Genomic DNA, 21,129 nt, shown 5'->3' on the forward strand with positions numbered 1-21,129 from the left:
TGTGAGAAATTTTTTAATGACTAATTCAGTATCTAGTTATAGGTCTCTTCAGGTTTTCTGTTTCTTAGTTTTGTTAATTTGTGTCTTTGTAAGAATTTGTCCATTTCATCTAAAGTGTCTCATTACAGTGTTTCCTTACAATCCTTTTAATTTTTGAAGGATCAGTAGTGCTCTAAGTAATTTTTTTATTGCAGTAATTTGTGTCTTGTCTCTCTTTCTCGGTCATTTTTAGATAAAGGTTTAACAATTTGGGGGATGTTTCTAAGGCTGATGTTGACCCACCTGGCAGTTCTGATGCAATGCTTGGCCATTTATGAGTCAGAAATGGCAGCTGACTCCATTGATGCCACTGTGCCTGGTGGCAGTGCTGGCATTTGCTGGCTGTGACTTACCGGAGAGCAGATGCTCGAGTCTTCCGTAGCCCTAGGTGACGCTGGGTCACTTGAGTTGGTTATTTTGGCTTCAGCAGAGCAGGGCCACCTGGTGCCCAAGAGCAGACCATGGGGCGGTGACTAAGCTTCCGGTCGTAGCCTCAGTTAATGGCTCGCTCTTACCTGCCGAGGGCGTCTGCACCCAGAACTAGGCCAGTTCTTCCAAGTGGGTGTCCCATTGGCAAGACAAAGCACATTTTTCTAATCCTTGTAAAACAAATTTTTTTTTTTTGAAGGAAATTTAATCATAATGTCCAAATCTGGATTTTTGCCACAAATCCTTTAGTGAACCAGAGATGGTCGAGTTAACATTTCAATATGAGAAACTTCTTTCTAAAGTTTGGGCAGAACTATTATGGGTGACAAGTTTTTAAATTCCTTAATAAAATGTACGTGCCCAAGTTTCACTAGTATTAAATTTTTATCACTTGTCGTGTTCATGTCTGAGGGCCATAGTCTTATTTATTTTTGTTACAGTCAGTTAACTTTTAATGAACAGTGAAGATCATTGATGGAAATTATGTAAATTTTGCCTTTGAGCAGTGACAGCTCTAATATTGTCGCTAATTCTTTTACTTCTGAATTTTATTTTCCCAAGAACTTCCAGCTTATTAAAAGATAGTTATGATGATTTTTTCTGCATATTTCATACAGGAACTTACTAGATTTGTATATATACTAATTGTTATACTAATGATATACAGAAATTTGGTGCACTCTAGGTGCAGCTCAGAATTGGAAACCTGGGACCCAGTGTAGACTGATGAGATTAATTCAGTTGGTTTTCTCCTCTCGGATTCAAGAGCTAGTAACTGATAAAACTTATCTTTCCTTATAGGGAAAGTTCATTTTTTTTAAAGATTTTTTTTCTTTTTTCTTTTTCTTTTAAAAGAAATTTTTGTTGGCTAAATGCTTTTTTCTTCTGTGTAACTAAGTAACACTCTACTGTTTCATCCCCAGGTTTGAGTTCTGGGAAGATTTCGAGGAAGACCATGGGAAAGGGAGAGAGAACGGCTACCAGAGTCTCCATAAGGTGCTAGAGCCTTTCCTTCTCCGGAGAGTTAAAAAAGATGTGGAGAAGTCCCTGCCTGCCAAAGTGGAACAGATTCTCAGGGTAGAGATGTCGGCCCTTCAGAAACAGTATTACAAGTAAGCTGTGGGCTAGGTGAGGCCTGGGTGGGGGTAAGGTCAGTACCTTTAAGCCACAAGTGGGTAATGGACAATCAGCTGTTTGCTTCAGTGACGCCTCAACGCAGATTTAAAAAAAAATGTTTTTATTGATTTCAGAGAGAGGAAGTGGGGGAGAGAGATAAAGTCAGTGATGAGAGAGTCATGGATCGGCTGCCTCCTGCATGCCCCCTACTGGGGATCTATCCTGAAATCCAGGCACGTGCCCTGACCGGGAATCGAACCACAATTCCCTGGTTCCTAGGTCGGTGCTCAGCCACTGAGCCACACCAGCCAGGCCTCAACACAGATTTAAATAGCAATTTCTTTATGTTCAGAGGACTGTAAATCGTGGTAACGTAATGTACAGTGTGGTGACTATAGTTAGTTAGAGTAGATTAAATCCTTACCACAAGAAGGAAAAAAATTTGTAACTGTGGTGACAGATGTTAACTTATTGTGATGATCATTTCCCAATATATACAAATACTGAGTCGTAGTGTGTACACTTGATAATGTTATATGTCAGTTATCCCTCAATTAAAAAAAAAAGCATAATAACAATACTGTTGCCATGCCCGAAAGCAATCAATAATTAATACTTTCACAATGTCCAGTAAGTGTTTCTTGGTTCTCATAAATATGCGCACACATGGACACACACACACACACACACACACACACACACTCACACTCACTCTTGTTTGCATTGGGATCTGAGTAAGCACCATACATTGTGATTGGTTGGCATGTCCCTTAAGTTTATTTTAACCCATCCCCCCCCTTGTCCTTTGAGTGAAGAAACTGAATCTTGTATAGATTTTTCTCACAGCCTGGATTTTGCTGATTCTGGTGCTGTGGCTCCATTTAATATTTTACTCTGTACAGTTTGTGTCCTGGGCACTCAAGACGAGTGTAGGGGGTTCATTAGACTCAGATTCAGTGTCAGTATTTCATAGAATACCCCAACTCTCTGTTTGAATCTGTTAATAGCATTGTCATCTGTAACTTGCAGATGGATCCTGACCCGGAACTACAAGGCTCTTGCCAAGGGAACAAGAGGCAGCACGTCTGGTTTCCTGAATATTGTGATGGAGCTGAAAAAATGCTGCAACCACTGCTACCTGATTAAACCCCCCGAGGAAAATGAGAGAGAGAATGGACAGGAGGTGCTTCTGGTGCGTGCTCACCGTGCTCGGAATACTTTCTCAAAGGCAGTTTACTTTCTGTAGATGTGTGTGTTTTTTTTAAATAATCACCCGAAGCTGTTTGGTCCATTGCTTTTCAAAGAGAGTAGAAGGGAGAGACACACTGATTGATTGTCTCCACATATGCCCCCATCAGGGCCCAGGATCGAGCCTTCGGTCTGCAGGCCGACACTAACCACTGAGCCAAACTGGCTAGGGCTCTGTAGGTGCTTTTTTATCAAAGTGACGAAAGCATCAAAAGAGGCTTTAAAAACACGTGAGAGCAGGCCCATAGCCAGGAACAATCTGAAAGTATTGTGTCATTGATAACAGGTAAAGAGCATTTCAGGAATTTGTCAGCCAGGTGTAGAAGGCTTCCGAAAGCTTAACTATGATTTTAAAAATATGAACTCCTAGAGATTAAGGGCAGGTTGGAGTATTTTGAACATTGGAATGTCTTTTCAATTTCCAGTCCCTGATCAGGAGCAGTGGGAAGCTGATACTGTTAGATAAACTGTTGACCAGACTTCGAGAAAGAGGGAACAGGGTCCTCATCTTCTCCCAGATGGTGAGGATGCTGGACATCCTGGCCGAGTACCTGACCATCAAGCACTACCCTTTCCAGGTGAGGGTGCTCAGTGATTGGACTCTCCCTCTGCCCCTCCCTTCCTCTGGGCTCTGTACTGTGTTTGCTCAATTATCCTAAAGTAGAAAGCAAGAGTTTTCTTGCTTGAAATAGACCGAGCTTACGGTTCCAGGAGGGCCTTAATTTTCACTTCCATGCCTTCAGGCCAACCCTGTAATGAAAATGCTCTTTCATGGGGGGTGCGAGGGTGGGGATGAGAGGGAAGGAAACTGGGAAGTCTTTTGTTTATCTCAAGTGGTGATTGTGAGGGGAAGAAATACGAACATAGCTTTAAAGAGAAGTGCTTTATATGTACAGGTAATTAATTTTCACTTTTAATTTCACATGTGCTTTATGATGACATTTTTGACTTAGAACTGATGTGTACTCTAATAAAAGCACTGTATGTGCCAGTAAATGCTGGAGGTGCTGTTTTGTTTCGTCTTTTATAATCCTCATCTAAGGATATTTTTCCCATTGCTTTTCAGAGAGAGTGGGAGGGAGGGAGGAGGGGGGAATCATTGATGTGAGAGACACATCGATTGGTTGCCTGCAACTGAAGTACATGCCTTTGGCTGGAATCCAACCTGGGACCCTTCAGCGCCCGGGCCAAGGCTCTAACCACCGAGACAGACTGACCAGGGCACCGGAGGTGCTTTTGAAGGTGCAATTTGGCAGCTTGAACTTTGCTCTGATTTTAGAGTGCAGTTTTTGGATAAGCTGGGATATAGGGTCAACTTAATTTTTAACATTTTTAGTGTTATGGCAAAGTGTTTTCCAAACAAAATGATGAAAATAACCTTTGGTTTGTGTAGCGCTTAATAACTGGGCAACTTTAGCTACATTAGTTAAGAAGCAGCATTTTTCTGCAGGACCTGATAATTCGGTGACCAGGGACAGGAACTGATTATTAGGTGGCCAGCGGTAGTATATTCTCATCTCTTCAGAACCACAGACGTGAAAGTGAGCAAAGCCTTGAAACACAGCTTGGGTTGCTGCCTTTTCCGTTACAGGTCCTGGCAGCCATTCTGATCCTTGGATAAGCCCAGATAGCCCTTTGATTCAGAGCTTCTGACCTTGAGTTTGTAACAGGAGAGCTTAGGGCAGTGGAGTATGTGGCTTAAGCACAGCCCCAGGCAGCGCAGCCAGTGCATTCCAGCTATTTTTACCCAGAGGGTGTCGTGCCGATAAAGGTTGCAGGTCTGGTATTCTGTTTCAAGCGCAGCTGATCCTCCTACCTTATGAACTCCTCGTGCTTTATTTTCACAGCGTTTGGATGGTTCCATCAAGGGAGAGATCCGAAAACAGGCCCTGGACCACTTCAATGCGGATGGTTCTGAGGTACAGCGCACACGGCTTTGTTATTGGGGTAGCTTGGGCTCAGTATCAAGGGCAAAGCCTTTCTGGCTTAAACATTCAGTTCCAGGAACAATTCACGGTGCAAGTCTCCTGTCATGAGAAAGGAATGAGAAATCTCTAATGTGAAAGATGTGTCTTAATTTCACTATCACCCCAGGAAAGCATATGTATGCTCTTGTTTACCTCCCTTGGGGTGGATTAATGACAGAGCAGTTCTAATGTCAACTGAGTTTTCTCTGATGACTTCCAGATACCAAGTTTATGGGCCTAGGAGAGCAGCCAGGCAAACGGGGAGGTCTGGCCAGTAGGGAAATTTTGACATATATGTTAATATGAGCGGCTCTGGTCTGTACTTTACTGCTGACTTTGAGTCTTGAAAAGTACACTTGCCATGCCTCAAATCTGTTGGACCCTGGTACAGTGTGGCTTAATGTTTTGAATTCGGCTAACGGCAGCTTCAGTTAAGTGTCCAGCTTGAATGTGGCATCATGAGTATTTCACCTTTTAGACAGACAGAAGAGCCACTTAGGAGAAGGTGGAAGCCGTAGTAACGTCTTGGTTTCTGCCCATCAGGTGTTACGGACCGTGGGATTGGAGACAAGTGGGGAGGAGAGGTTTAGGGTAGGTAGAGGGCAAGGAGGCTGTGGAGAGATCCAGAGTTGACCTAGACACGTCCTGCAGAGAACGGCAGAACTTCTCAAGTCTGGGCCACTGCTTCGTATAAACAGAACAGACTTGACTGCTTTCTGAAGAGCTTGACACACTCTTAATGTCTGTCTCTCACCCCAGAATGGTGTGCCTTCCGCCCCCAGCCTTGCACGTAGTCCTAGTTAAAGTGCAGCATTCTGGCAGCTTCTCCAGCCCCAAATTTTAGTTCTTGAGCTTTGGGCTCTAATCTGTTTAGAACCAAGGCTCTGACGAGTTACAGAGAAGAGGGTTTGGATTGCTAAAACATTGATAATGATCTGATTTCCATTCCTCCTCTCTCCTCCCTGTTGCGTCAGCTATAAAATCATGGTAATTCCGGTAATCCCAGTACCTACTTCATAATGCTGCTGTGAGCATTGAATGATAGTCACCCCATAGCGCTGAGCATGTTGCCTGGCACGTACAAAGCACTCAATGAATGTTAGCCAACCTGTTAATCAGTGTTGTGTGTCCCCTGCTCGAAGTTTAAAAAATGGTATGAGTCAAATGTCTCATATTGCCCTTTCTCAGAAAAAAGCTAACATTGCTTTTTAAATAGTTCTCAATTGATCCTACTGCCCCATGGCTACATACAGAGTACAGGTTCTCTACCATTTTCTGAAAATTTGAATCTTTGTAAGTTAAAAAATTAAGTGCTTGGTCATTGGGGGAAAATATATGCACATTTAGAAAGTTTAGAAGATGGTGGAGACTACAAAGTAAAAAAAAGTCCAGAATGCCCATCTCAGAACCCCTGAGACAACTTGCTGTTTGTGCATATCGTTTGGGTGTATTTCCATTCATACCAAGTGGAACCATTCATTTCTTTATCTGTCTACCTGATTGGGACCATGTTGCCACCTCTCATTCAAAATTATACTCTGAGCATTTCCACCATATCATTAAAGATTAAAAAAAGCCCTTTAATTTCTAGTATTTACTCATGCCTGCACCATTATTTATTTGGTCATTTTGTTGTTGGATATTTAGGTCAGGATATGAGCATTTAAAAAAAGATTTTGATGCATTTCGCTAATTTATTTTTCCCAAACAATTGCTGTTCATAGTGTTTATGTATGAATATTTCCATTTTTACCTCACCCTTAGCTTCATTGAATTTCATCATTTTTAATCTTTGCCAGTTTGATAATAGACACAAATAACATCTTATTATAATTCATACTATCTTTGGTAAAGTGTGACATTGAAAATGGCTTATATGATCAATCAGACCCTGGATTTTAAGTTTTAGGCATTTCATTCTAAAGTGTCCTGTCTCCGTGTAGGCTTCTTTAGAGTATGGTGTCGCTGGGCATTTCTACTAAGAATCACGGAGTATGTGTGTCAACATACCTGTTAGTTCTTTATTGGACTTGTTTAACGTTCTTGTGGGGCAGCGCTCTCCGTTCTTATTTCTACGGCACAATGTTGGCCAAGGTGACTCTTCGTTAGAGTGTGCAGACCTTGTCACTTATCTATGTATGTACATTGAATGTACTCATTTATCTAAATGTAGCTCAGAACTGCCAGTGCTGTGAGTGCCACTACTGTACCAGGAAGTGTTCATCAGTCTTTGACATGTGTGATCACTTTCCCTGAAAACAGAAATCTAACTTCTGCTCTGGCTCATGTAGTTTGCCTCCTGCCTGTACTTTTCTGAGCACTTGGACGCAGGCGAGTGTCCCATGCCTGCTGGTCTCTATTGTCATTGCTGTGAGAGCTGGATTATGTCAGCGCCAGGGTTTCCCCACACACGGCCCTGCAGCCACAGCTGCCCTGGTTTTCTCTGCACAAGTCCTGAGGAGATACAGGCTGCTGGCCTCTCCAGGTCCATTGTGGGGTCTCTGAGTACAATGTTTCTGTTCCTCCCCAGCCTGACGAATGGAGGGGCCTTTACAGAATGCAGGTTCCCTGTTTATCCTGCCTGCCTCTTGTGGCCTCATCCGCCTTTCCTTGGAGAATCTATGTCTAGGCCACGTGCTGGAATGAGCCCCCCGATGAAGTTTGTCTGGTTTTTGTTAGTGCTTGTCTGCTAGTTTTAGCCAGGTGGGGACATGAATTCTTTCTCTGCTGTTGCCTTATCAGATCCTACTTGACTCCTTAGTTCACTGCACTGACTCTTCCCTCTTAACCAAATGAAAATTCGCTCTGCCATCAAGCCCCTGACATTCTGTAGCCTCCATGAAGTGTGTCTATCACATCTCACTTTTCTTCGCACCTGCAGGGGTTTCCAGGTGTCAGGGCTTATTGGACTGTGAAACTGTTTCTGAGAAGGCCACTGCATAAAGTAGTGTGTTGCATTGTGTACAGGACTTCTGTTTCCTGCTCTCGACACGGGCTGGTGGCCTGGGCATCAACTTGGCTTCAGCGGACACCGTTGTGATCTTTGACTCTGATTGGAACCCCCAGAACGACTTGCAGGCACAAGCCCGAGCCCATAGAATTGGTCAGAAGAAGCAGGTCAGTGGGGAGAGGCTCCTGGGGATGGATTGGGGAGGAGGGAGAGGTTAATCAGGCCTTTTGGGGTGTTTTGTAAGATGCTTTTTCCTGTTTAGCTTCATTTCCCAAGGGGAGGTGTCTGCTTGTTAATTAGTGCAGAGAAGCTGTCTTTGGGGCTGAGATAGCCTATTATGGATCTATTCTCTCTCGCTGTTTAAAAAGTGCTTTACCAGTAACTTTCTTGTTTAAGAAAGGTAGATAATAAACAGACCCAGAACCGAACATCTTCCTTTTTAATATTGAAAAGTTGGTAAATATTCTAACATTGTTCAAGATGGTCTACTTTTGTTACATTGACTAATCCCAGCTCTGAGGTATGTTGGGAAAATACATGCTTACTTCCTTTGTATGTGAATCTCAAAGTTAGCACTACTGGGGGTAATGGAAGATCCAGTGTTGGTGAAATGGATTATTATGTAGTAAGATTTTTGTTATTAGAACAAGGCTATATAAAAATTCCTCAAAGGCAGTTTTATTTAAGAACGTAACCTGCTGCAGATAGTAAAAATATTGCATCTACTTAAGCTGTCTGCGTGGATGGGTGTCTCACAGTCCATTATGGTACTAGAGAGCTGATCTTCTCTCATTTCCCCTCCTGCTTTTAGACAGAGGTAACCTTTTTTGTGTGTGATCAGGCATACCCACGATATTGCCTTTTCCTGCAGGTAAATATTTACCGCTTGGTTACAAAGGGGACTGTGGAGGAAGAGATCATAGAACGGGCCAAAAAGAAGATGGTATTGGACCATCTGGTCATTCAGCGCATGGACACCACTGGCCGGACGGTCCTGGAAAACAACTCGGGAAGGTCCAAGTAAGTGCCAGCTGGTGGAGAGGCAGCAGCATCGACCTGACTTCACATCCACACTTGGTACAATTTACTCTTCTAATAGGATTTTGTGCAACAGACATTAGGCCTTTAATTACCTGGAAAAGGCCAAGCTGAGACTGCAAGGAAATAGCTTTTTCATTTTATTTTGTTGTTCCTATTTATTATTTTATTTGTTTATCAGCCCTTCGCTTACTTGCACTCACTTGAGCTTGCTTGCTCTCTCTCCCCTCCCCCCCTTGCCCCCTCCTGGTCCTCCTTCCCCCCTCTCTCCTACCCCTCTCTTGCCTTGTGCATTTGGCTCTACGTGTGACGTGTGACGCAGCAGCAATAGCAGCTGTGTGCTCTCCATTGGGCTTTCATCCTGACACAGCGTTGCCTTGTACTTTTCAGCAGTGCAAATCCACCAGAGTGCATTAGCTGCTGTTTTCTTACTATTGATAAAAATGTTTATGGAGAGATGGTTATTTTTCCTATTGGAACAGAAGGAAGTTGCTCAGGTTTTGATTGGCTTTGTTTGGAAGCACAGCTATTAAAGAATTTACATTTTGACTGCATGGTCAAGTGTGTTCTGTGGTGGTCTTGTAGCTTTGTTACTGGTAGAGTCAAGTGAGCTCTTTCTAAATAGGATATTTCCAGATAATTTTCCATTAGAGAGCAACTGAGGTAGAAGCAGCTTGGCTCTTTTATTTTGCCCCACAGGCGAGGAGGTTGAGAATTCTTGGCAAATGGTACCTTTCTGTGTCCAAGGACTAAGAGAGAACTCTCTTCTGATTCATTTTGCTAATTACCCGCCTCTCTTAACCACGTGATAGATGAGCCAGCAGGGAAAGAATTGATTTTCTAGTCTTCTGTGGGGTCAGGTTTACCACCAGACTCATCCTGTGGATAAAACATGAACTATTTGAGAGCATTTTTCTTATGACAGATTGTATATTTTCACCAGTAATTCGACCCCCAAACAGAGGGTAGATATGTAGTAGAGCTTCCTTGACATTCCTAAGAGATTACAACTGCGTTTTACTTTTACAGTTCCAATCCCTTTAATAAAGAAGAGCTGACAGCTATTTTGAAATTTGGAGCAGAGGATCTTTTCAAAGAACTTGAAGGGGAGGAGTCGGAGCCTCAGGTAATTAACAACGAGGAAAAAACGGTTTTGACAGGTATCGTTTGTGAGATAAATTTTTGTGGAAGCAGATCCTGAGTCTGTTACAAGCTTCTCTCAAGCAGCAATTATTGGAAGGATGTAGGTCTTTTTGTTTTTTCTAATAAAGTGCAAAGCTCTTACTAAATTGAATTGGAAAGAGTGAGAAAAGAGCATTTGCGGATTCTGTCTTTTGTCTTTTTTATTCCAATTTCATTTCTTATAATTTCTGTAGTTTCACCTTATTTGTATAACAGTTTGAAATGTTAGATATAAATGACATGAAGTCGAGACTGTAAAAGGAAATTAAAAATGGAATATCAGAGAAGCGAGCTGGTTTATTTGCACCAAACGTTGTCAGTGTGGGCTGACCCCTGTTGCCTTTTCACCATGGCTGTGTCGCTGTTCATCTCTTAGGAAATGGACATAGATGAGATCCTGCGCTTGGCTGAAACCAGAGAAAACGAGGTGTCCACAAGTGCGACAGATGAGCTGCTTTCACAATTTAAGGTATAAAAATCCTGTGGGAGAACGTCCTTAGCGTTGATTCACTGACAGATGATAACTGATGCCTGCTAGTACTTTCCGGGTGCCGGGTGCTCTGCTTGCCCCTCTACATAAGTTGATTCGTGTCCTCGGTACCATTCTTGAGTGCCAGTCAGGTTCCGAGTGCAGAATCTGTGGTCCTCCCCACGCAAGTAACCGCTCAAGTGCTCCATCCTGCCCAGTCGGGGCTGGGGGAAGGAAGCCTGTGAAGAGGGCTGAGGGTGTGGTGTCAGGCGGCGAGGTGGTGACCCAGGTGGTGTGGAGCTTGGGGGTGTGTGTGTGTGTAGTGCTTGTGGGAGAGAGAATAGAATCATGACAGTGCACAGGCGTAAAAACAGAAGGTGACGGGAAGCTCTTTGATGACCTGGCGGGATTTTTTTAAGGGTGATTACAGGGTGGTCAGTGGCATCTGATATAACAGAAAATTAAGTGAGATCAGGACTGAGTGCCGAAGCTGGGCACCAACATTGAACTATTGAAAAGCTAGTGAAGGGGAGAGCGAGGGTAATTTATGTGAAGAGGGTCAAGCAAAGCAAGATTGGTTTTTTAAGATGTTCCCGTGTTTCTAGGTTGAGGAGGGAATGTGGGAATAGCGAGCCGTTGGAGGTTCTCAGGAAAGGAGCAGCATTTGATGGCGCCTTTCCTTGGAGGGGACTGGAAGGGGTAACATCAAAAGCACTAGTGGAGGAGTTGGCCTTCGAAGGAACAGGGAAAGTACCCTTCAGGGAGAGGAGATGTGGGAGTCCCATTGGCGACCTTAATTACCGGGAAAATAGATGAGTTTGCTGAGAGGTGGGAAGGATTTGGTCCAGTCCAGGTGGGACCGGGGGTTGCTGGAGGAACTTGATAGTGAGCAGAGCTGAATTTAGAAAATAGCGCTTCATGTTGGAGCCAGTCAACAGGGTCATATGACTTTCCCTAGCAGTCCTTGAGGTCGGAGAAATTGGATCAGTTGGTAATCCCAAGGTGGGAGGCTGGCTTGCGAGGCATGGGAGAGTGTAAGTGGCAAAGGCTGCCCGGTTTCCAGTGAGAGCGTGGTAGAAAGGCCTGACCTCGGCTGGTGTCCTGCAGGTTAGAGAGCAGGTGACAGTGGTGGTGAAGTGTGGTAGACCCATTAGGATTGAGCGGGAGCTGGGTGAGCCGTTGGGAAGAAGCAGCACGTAACGTGTCAAGGTCGGCCACAGGTAGATGTCCCGGTGGAGGAACAGGGAAGGAGGGGAGAGGGTGGGTCAACGCGCTCTAGGGTCATTGTTCGTGTGTCTGAGCACGGCGGGGAATTACTAGTGTTTCCGTTGCTCCCACTTCTGTGGCTACTGCTCCCTTCTCAAACGGAAGGAATCGCCCTGGTGCTGTCTTGGTCAGAATATCATGAGTCTTAAGTCACATTACTGGTGACACTTGCCTTTCTGAGACCCTTCTGGCAATTATGTTTCAGTGCCTGGCCGGTGATTTGGTTGAATCAGGAGTCTGCTTACTCTGCTTGTTCTGGAGGGCTTCACCGAATCGATTTCATTTTCTGAATCCTTTTTTTCATTACCCTGTTTTAACATGTTGGAAACAAACGTTTTTTGAGATAATTTGAGATTTCCATTTTCTGAAGTAATAATAACCAGCATCTGTGTAAATGTACACTTGTATAGTACATCATGTGTATTAACATATATTTCAGCTAAACTTGTAACACCTTGTGTGTCTGTGTGTTTCCCTGTTTTTTGGTAAAATTCCTGAGTGAACTAGAGAACTTGGCAAGTTGATTTCTGTGGGGTACGCGAGAGGTTGGTAGGAAATCGAGTCTGGTTATGTGATATCACAGGACTCCCCTGTGACTCCTAGCACCTCACTTAGATTAAAAACACTGTGCGAGTTGGGGTTTCGGTCGATGGTATTTGACATCTCCATCTGCATTTAGGTTGCCAACTTCGCCACAATGGAAGACGACGAAGAGCTGGAAGAGCGCCCTCACAGGGACTGGGACGAGATCATTCCAGAGGATCAAAGGAGGAGGGTTGAGGAGGAGGAGCGGCAGAAGGAGCTGGAAGAAATTTACATGCTGCCTCGAATTCGGAGCTCGACTAAAAAGGTGACCAAGTGAGACGAAAGATGTGAGCCTCTTCCTCAGGCTCTGACGGGTGCAGGGGTGCTGGTTGTTCAAGGAAGGAGCCTGGCGTTGGTGCCTGACTGGGGGCGGGGATCCCGGGCAGAGTCCTGGGAGACGCAGCTGAGGACCAGGGGAAATGCCCAGGGCTCACGGGCATGCGGGAGGCATCTCGCCTCTGCTCACTGGCTCGGAGAGGTGGCTGAATGGGGTTGGAGTTTTAAGAGATTATAGAACTGTACTTAACAGTTTACAAGCCACCCCAGTCACTGTCACATTTGATTTTTGCAATAACATCGAAGAAGGTAGTTACTACCCAGTTTGTTGGAGATAACAGACCCAAGTTTCTCCAAGATCTGAGTGAATCATTATTAGCTAGTAGTAGCTACTTCACTGAGGACTCACTGTGCGCCGGACAAGGCTGGTGCACTTACCCTTAGAGACTCTAATTCTTATGACAACCCTGATTATAGGCACTGTTGTCCCTACTTTATAAATAGCAAACAAAGGCACCAAGAAGTAACTTGTCCAATGAAGTGAACATAACTTACAATCCAAATACTTCTGTTCGTTTGCTTCTGAGGGTACACAGTTCACACTTCTCTGGAGGTGTGACTGTCCCTGTCAGACCTGCTTTCATTATGTGACATTTTCCTCCTCCTCAAAGAAAAAGGAACTTGTCTGATGCGACGAGAAGTTCTGAGTCCCAAAGATTGAAGAGGGGCTGGTCTTAGTCCTTTGACCGCTTGCTCCTGGCACTGGTGACAATGTGACTTTGACATTTCAGGCCCAGACAAACGACAGTGACTCTGACACCGAGTCTAAGAGGCAGGCCCAGAGGTCCTCTGCCTCTGAGAGCGAGACGGACGACTCCGATGATGACAAGAAGCCAAAGCGCAGAGGGCGCCCTCGGAGTGTGCGGAAGGACCTCGTGGAAGGATTTACGGACGCGGAGATCCGCAGGTGAGTGGAGGCCCTGCTCTTACTCGCTGGGCCTTGTTTGGAAGGGATGCTGTCAGGTTGGCGCTTAAGACAGGGAGGGCAAGAGACACCGAGCCACACACCATTCCAGAAATGCTCCTGCATCTCCATACTATTTTGATGTAAAATCCCAAATGTCATATTATTTCAGATGTAAACTATTTCAGTGTATATTAAGGAGAAATGTAGAGCTGAGGCATGATCCTCAGGTTCACTTCACATGTAACACTGTCCTAATCCTGAACCCACGCTGTTCCTTTCACATTGTTTCTTAGCTCTTGTCACATTCATTCCCCTTCTCTTCAATTGCCATGCCCTCCCTCCAGTTTTCTGCCCCATAGTATCTCTCCTTGGACTCTTCCCTAACTAGATTACTTTAGTGACTAGCGTGCCACATCCCAGTGAGGCTCTTGACGTGTTGTGACATCTTGTGCTTTATCGCCGGTGCTAGTGGTTAGCTGCAGGGAGGGGAGCAGGTGGTGCACGGACTGGCGGACAGCTTGGTTTAGGGTGGAGACTTGTAGAGGGTAGGTTGGAGTTTTGGTTGGAGATGAGGTTGGACAGAAGTCAGCACAATTCCCAAAACAGTTTTGCCTGAGAAGCTTTAAATCATATATTTATTTTTCTTCACCTCATTCCGAGAAATATTTGAGACAGTCCTAAAAATCATTCCCAGGAATATTTGAGACAGTGTTATTGACCAGAAAATGATGGAAGATACTGCAGCATGAAATGGAAAGTAACAGTAGTGGACTGAACAGACCAGTTAACTACTTGGGGATTTTGATTTCCAGGGTTGTGGTGGTTGCAAAGGCATTCAGCATCCAAAGACCTGTTGTAAGGATTGTGTCCAGCCTATTTTTGACAGTTTACATGGCTTATATTTAACACAGGATGTGTTTGCACCAGCATAGCTAAGGTCTCTGTTTTTCACTGTGTTTTATTGCTCATCTCCCTCAGGTTCATCAAGGCGTATAAGAAGTTTGGGCTCCCTCTTGAACGGTAAGCTTAGCAATAGTTCCTTATCTGCCTGTCTTGCGCTTTCATGATGTGGCGGCTTCTTTTTTTGGTGCTGTTTCCATTTAAGGCCTGGCTCCTTTTGACAGCCTGGTTTTTAGACATTAATGTATTCATACACCCCATATGACTTAGAGATCAACAAAACAGATCGTAGAAGTAACTCTTTCTGGGAACATTGTGATGAATGAAAGTCGGCTGGAGAAAGGAAAGTGAGCACCAAAGAAGCAGACCTAGGGCCATACTGTTCTCGGGCACTGACCTGCTACTGTTGTTAGACAGCCCATTTAATTAACAGAGCTGAGCCTTGTCTTCCGAGATTACTTTATGGACTGTTCCAAGGCACAGTTCTTTAGGATGGAAAGGGAGTGATTTAGCCTCTGTCAGTGTCACAGGGTTCTTGCTGATAGAGGAATGTAGAGCAGAGTGTCCTTGCAGGAGCAGACTTGTGCGAGACCCAGTGGTATTTCACTTGACAGTAGGAAACTGGGCACCAGGCCCTGAAGTGACCTGTATTTGTCTGTCCCCAGGCTAGAGTGCATAGCGCGCGACGCGGAGCTCGTAGATAAGTCGGTGGCAGATCTGAAGCGCCTTGGTGAACTGATTCACAACAGCTGCGTGTCGGCCATGCAGGAGTATGAGGAGCAGCTCAAGGAGAACGCCGGCGAGGGTAAGTCAGCTGTCCGGCCAGGCCTCGGGAGCGTGGGCCTGCGCCCATGCACCCCGAGCGTCCCGAGTATCCCGAGTCCTTTGAGCTGCGTGTTCTCTTCTGCCTTTTCGTGAGTTCAGCGTTGTAAGATTTCCAAAGATTTCCTCGCAAGGGACGTTGATTTGTAGGAGGTGCAGCGAGCGTGATGAACAAGATGAGTGTTTTCTTTTTATGTTGTTACGGAAACTTTAGCTGGTTGGACATAGAGACCCGAATGGGCAAAGCTAGACACGTCAGTATTTTGACTATGAAAGAGGAGGTCAGAGACCAAAAGTATCAGTAATGGTCTTAGATGTACATGTGCGTGCTTTTTGTTGTGACAGACTTAAAGGGGTTAGAGAATTCATTGGTGTAAAATACTGGATGACTATTGTAAACATTTCTGTTATGCTGAGATTTTCATAGCACTAGAATGTTTTGTAATTGAATTTGACCTATAGTTTTTCTCTTACACACCAGAAAGTGTTTGAGCTCTGATATCCTTATGGTTAAAGGACCCCCTCATAGTGGAACCTCAAACAAAAAGACGAGGGTGTTGTCATTGCAGTTCCTTGGCGCCAGTTCCTCCATTCTCTTGTCCCCTTGCACTGCTCACTGGTGGGTCTTTCAGCTGCGGTCAGTGTTCTGGCCCTGGCGGTAGCCAGTTTATGTGGAATCCGAGTTCTGCTGAGTCTTAGCTGTAAGACCCAAGACAAATGGTAACCTTTCAGCAGTCTCATTTGGAAAACGGCATAATAGTACCTGCCTCGGAGGGCTGGATGAGACCTTGAGCGATTCCGTACATGTGAAGTGCTCAGCTTAGGGTCCAGCCTGCAGCATCAGCTGCTATCATTAAGTAAAGAAGTATTTGTGCTTTGGGATTTTCTTCTCAAGGATATTATTGAAGTAATAAATTTAAAAAATATCTTAAACACAGTAAACATTTTTTTAGATGTAATTTCTTTTTTGTAAAAGAAGCTTCAGTTACTTGAGTGATTTGGACAATGACCCGAATATGTTTTGTAGCACCCAGAAGAAATTCAGAAGTGAACCTTAAGTTCACAGTGGTTTTCTCTACTCCCAGGATATAAAGGAATTCACTATAACTTTCCCCCCCTTGTACTTAAGCGTGATTTCATTTATTTTTATATTTCTGATACACCTGGAGTTTTTCCTGGTGTATCCAGTTTTATTTTTTCTATGTGGCTACTGTATGTCTCACCACCATTCATTAAAATGGTTCCTCTTTCCTGCACTGCCCGATTATATTAAGAGCTTCCTAATCTGTTATGGTGATGCAGTATTTGTGTCCCGTTAATGGACATTCAGCTTCACAGTGTTGTAAATAATCCTGCTGCATGTATCCCATTTTATGCCATCCTGTCCCACCAGCACTGAATGAGAATGCCTGTTTTCTCTTAGTCTCATCAACATAGTATTTTCAATTTTATTTTTCCCAGCCTGCTAGGGTAAAAGCAGCATGTGTATATACTTAATTTGCATTTCTCCTGTCACAAGTGAGGTTGAGTATCTTTCATATGTTTAGGAACCTCTAGAATTGCCTTTTTTTGAGAATTGTGTCTTTATCCTTTGTCTGTTTTTTTTTCATTGTTGTCCAGGAATCTGAGACCCAGACAAGTTAACTAAAAGTGAGAGGGGAGAAGGGAGGGTTTGTGCAGATTTGGGAATAAATTCCAGATTTCTGATTTTCAGAGCAGGGCCTTTCCCTTTACCATCTTCTGTTCCAGCTCCCTTCAGTGCTGCTGGGCATAGCATTTGAAGTGAAATCCTCGTGGATACAAAAGAATCCCTAAGTGACTGTGATTGTGGTGCCATTTCATCGATTTACATGTTTCAAATAAAACTAGACCTTCTCTTGTATTCTGAGTCCCTTTCCTCTCACAGACAAGTGTTGTTCATGGATTTCAACTTGGGCCCTGGTTAGAGTGGACTCGGTTTTATTTTTACTTCTGGGATTGTTTTAATTGGAAACGAAGGTTAAGGTAACTTTTCTGTGGCATCTTTAGCTCAGTAGAGATCACCTTTAGAACACTTTTTGAAAAATCCTGTTAATGGAATAGTTTGAAAAGCAAAAGGAAAATCTCTAGCACTAATTCCTTCAGAATCTTCTTTTGTTAATTTTATTAATTTTGGAACTGAAGTATAAAACAAACAGGAAGATTAAGATATAATTGTAAACATAAATGGATAAAAAAGTTCTAAATTGAGACAGTCTTTTTCCCTTATGGGTTGTATCTTTGGTTAACAATAGGGCAGAGGGAGAGAGCATTCAGGGTTTGATAACGTGTCTTTTGTGAAACTTCAGCAAATTCTAATTTAACTAATGTGAAATCACTCTTCTTTAGGGAAGGGACCAGGGAAAAAGAGAGGCCCAACAATCAAGATATCTGGGGTTCAGGTGAATGTGAAGTCCATTATCCAACACGAAGAAGAGTTTGAGATGCTGCATAAATCCATCCCCTTGGACCCAGAAGAAAAAAAAAAGTAAGTGTGTTACATGCGTGCTCTGGGATGGTCGTGCCAGAGGAAAATAGACTTGAGGTTACAGTTACGTGTAGTTATGGAGTGTTTTCATTGTCATTTCTTTAATGAGATCTTTTTAAAAAAAATGTTTTATTGATTTTTTAGATGGAGGGAGAGAGAGATAGAAACATCAATGATGAGAGAGTCATTGATCGGCTGCCTCCTGCACACCCCCTCCTGGGGATTCCGGAGCCCGCAACCCAGGCATGTGCCCTGACCAGGAATCGAACTGTGTGTGACCTCCTGGGTCATGGGTTGATGCTCAACCACTGAGCCACACTGGCTGGCCTGTTGTTTCTTTAACATAGTAGAATACTTTGCCCGTGTTCTTTCGTGTTCATTTCCAAATCAGAAAGGCCCCTCTGACTTTCCCGTTTTTGAAATCCCTGTAGATACTGCTTAACCTGTCGTGTCAAAGCTGCGCATTTCGATGTCGAGTGGGGCGTGGAGGACGATTCGCGCCTCCTGCTGGGGATTTATGAGCATGGCTATGGAAACTGGGAGCTAATTAAAACAGATCCAGAGCTAAAGTTAACTGACAAAGTAAGTAACTCTGTGATGCTGGAGATTTCTAGATGACTTCTTGCATAATATTTTATATCAATTACGTATTTTTAACTTTTCGGGGGTGGGTGGGGATCAACTTGGAAATTAGTACAATAGCAAATTCCTGGGATTTCTTTATCCTTGGAAATGTTACTGTCTTTAGTGGACTGTGACACCATGTCATAGATGAAGGTGATAGCCAGGTAAAAGTTTTGGGAAATTACAGGAGAAATCTTACGAGGTCTCATTGCAACAAATACCAGGGTAAGATGGTTAATAGATCATCGCTCGGCCTTAGTTGTTGCCCCTTTGTCTGTAATTGTATTTGAAACAACCGTATTTCAGTCCTATACGCAAAGAAGGAATGAGCCACCTTGGTGTTTTTTGCAATGAAACTAAATGTTGGCCGTACTCCTCCCACAGATCGAGCCTCCCACCCTATTGGTTGCAAAGCGGGCTACCAGGTAGTAAGGCCGTGCTCAGAGCTGTAAGCAGGGAAAGCTGGCTCACTGGCTCAAATTTCAGTAGGATGTGCTCCACGTGGTGCTCCTGGCAGGGCTTTTCCTGGCACATCAAACACTGCTCATCCCACACGCAATGTCCTAAGAGGGTGACAGCACCCTGCCATAAGCACTGAGACCAAATCCATTCTGGCCTGAGAGGTCTAACCGTGGTAGCAGGGACAGATCCTGTCCGGGCATAGCTCAGTGCTCTCCGGCAATGCTCTAAGAAGCATTTTCAATCTAAAACGAAGCTTTAACCTAGCTCCAGGGATTCCCTGCTCCTGGAAGGAGGAAATCCACGACGGCTGGGATGTTCTAGCAGATGAAGCCAACAAGCCCCTCCTACCTGAGTTGTTCTACCCTGTTAACAGCACAGGTAGGAGCCAGTGGGAGAGCTGGATTTCTCCATCCCATTTTGTAAAACGAGAACGGCTCATAAGGGATTTTCAGTGACTGGGAGCCATGGACATGAGATAGGAGCTGAGGCTGTGTCTGTATTTGGGGCGGGTGGGGAGGGAAAGGACTGCTCAGTTCTTTGTTGTCTCTGTGTATCCTGATCCACTAACCGGGACGTGGGTGGTGGCGGGTGCTTCTCTTCCTTTCCTGTTGAAGATTCTGCCTGTGGAGTCAGATAAAAAGCCTCAGGGGAAGCAGCTGCAGACCCGAGCGGACTATTTGCTGAAGCTGCTCAGGAAGAGCCTGGAGAAGAAGGGGACCGTGCCGGGTGGGGAAGCGGTGAGTGTGGCTGCTGGCTGTGCGTCCTTCGGGCCTTGAGGCCCAGCCCACAGGTCAGGGAGGAGAGGTGCCCGCTGCGGTCATGGACCAGAACTGCAGCTTCCCTAGTCACATGCTGTTTTTGAGGCTTGAGTCGTGATGGCTGGTTGGTGATACTAGCAGTGTTCACTTAATTGCTGACCTAAGCATCTTGGCAACTTGCTTCCAACATGGCCTCAAAATAGTCTTCCACACTCTCCAGGCCACATGGTCTGGACTTAAAGCTGCTGTTGCTGCTGCCCGAGTTTTGGGACATCATTCCCAGTAACTGTCTGAGTGCCACTGGCTTTGCCCATTGTTACAGCTCACTCCGGGCTACTTGCAATAACGGGCCTGGGGTAAAACGGATAGTCGGAGTCAGCGGGGCTTCAGTTCCGACCCCCTTACCTGCTCTGTGAAAAGTGCCGAGAGCTGCTGACGAGCTCATGTGAGCTGTAGCTCCTTTTATTTTCCCACCTTGCCATTTCAGTCGAGGCCTAGAAAGGTGGCAGTCACAGTTAGATGTGATGAGCCGCATCCGGTGCTAGCAGCCTGTGTGTGTGGGTGTGTGTTCCCTACGTACCCTTGGAGCGACGCCATTCATATTAATTCCCCTGATTATAAACAAAATGAGTTTCAGAGGAAGAAGTTATCCCAATCCCATACCTCATCCCTTTCATGCAATCAGATCACATAAGTATGCCGCTCTCCAGGTGATATGTTGAGTGACACTGTAAGTTACGCTCTGGGAGACAGGTCAGACCATTGATGCACGTGAGATCTGATTGAGTAGAGAAACACTGTTTCCTTATTTTTAGATACCACGTGCTTCTGTTTTTTTTAATGTCACCATTATTGTCTTTTACATACTGTCTTTATTTGTATTTTTGTGAACATAAGGTGTTTCTCCTTCATTTGGATTACACCTTCAGGATGAATTCCAAAACACAGGATCCGTAGGTTCGAGGCTGTGGGTGTTTTGCGCGCGCAGGGCATGCAGCCCTCCCTCCCAGGAGCGTCGATTGCGCTCCTTTGAATCTCCTCGTTTGAGTTATGTGGCTGCTGCGTGTCAGAGGCGTCGTGTTGTTTGACCCTGCTTTTCAGGGACTTGGTTTGTAGTGTTACCGTCATTTGCTCTCCCTTTTCCAGGCCAAACTGAAGAAGCGGAAGCCGCGCGTAAAGAAGGAGAACCAAGTGCCAAGGCTGAAGGAGGAGCACGGGCTTGACTTCTCACCCCCCAGGCACTCGGACAACCCGTCCGAGGAGGGCGAGGTCAAGGTGTGAGGCTGCGTTCAGTGCAGGGCTGTCATTTAAGCTCCGCTTACTGGGCCAGTTGGTTTAAAATGCTTCAGAACCTGTTTGGCTTGCATGTGGAGGAGACAAAGTAGAACGTATATGTCTCTGCCTAGCCTGAGAGGAACGGAGCTCTTTTAAGTCGGGCATTGCACATTCACAGGAAATGGAAGTAAATGGAGAGCACCGCGGGCGTTCAGTGCTAAATACCCACTGACAGCCTCCTTGTTCGGAA

The 21,129-nt window shown here is 44.8% G+C and overlaps 1 protein-coding gene across 2 annotated transcripts in view; it reads left to right on the plus strand.

Annotated features, from left to right (window-relative positions):
• Positions 1-21,129, plus strand: part of CHD2 (chromodomain helicase DNA binding protein 2) — an 80,051-nt gene that overhangs the window by 39,828 nt on the left and 19,094 nt on the right. For both annotated transcript variants that reach the window (XM_016197730.2, XM_016197729.2), the window contains 16 exons: positions 1,392-1,580; positions 2,614-2,776; positions 3,258-3,410; positions 4,680-4,751; positions 7,767-7,916; positions 8,621-8,769; positions 9,817-9,913; positions 10,346-10,438; positions 12,384-12,554; positions 13,357-13,532; positions 14,511-14,552; positions 15,098-15,237; positions 17,622-17,760; positions 18,192-18,342; positions 19,461-19,583; positions 20,751-20,879. In XM_016197730.2, the coding sequence (XP_016053216.2) occupies positions 1,392-1,580; positions 2,614-2,776; positions 3,258-3,410; positions 4,680-4,751; positions 7,767-7,916; positions 8,621-8,769; positions 9,817-9,913; positions 10,346-10,438; positions 12,384-12,554; positions 13,357-13,532; positions 14,511-14,552; positions 15,098-15,237; positions 17,622-17,760; positions 18,192-18,342; positions 19,461-19,583; positions 20,751-20,879 (2,137 nt within the window). The remainder of the gene's footprint in view (positions 1-1,391; positions 1,581-2,613; positions 2,777-3,257; positions 3,411-4,679; positions 4,752-7,766; positions 7,917-8,620; positions 8,770-9,816; positions 9,914-10,345; positions 10,439-12,383; positions 12,555-13,356; positions 13,533-14,510; positions 14,553-15,097; positions 15,238-17,621; positions 17,761-18,191; positions 18,343-19,460; positions 19,584-20,750; positions 20,880-21,129) is intronic.

This window comes from Miniopterus natalensis, chromosome 22 (assembly GCF_054644295.1).
Source record: "Miniopterus natalensis isolate mMinNat1 chromosome 22, mMinNat1.hap1, whole genome shotgun sequence".
NCBI lineage: Eukaryota > Metazoa > Chordata > Mammalia > Chiroptera > Miniopteridae > Miniopterus > Miniopterus natalensis.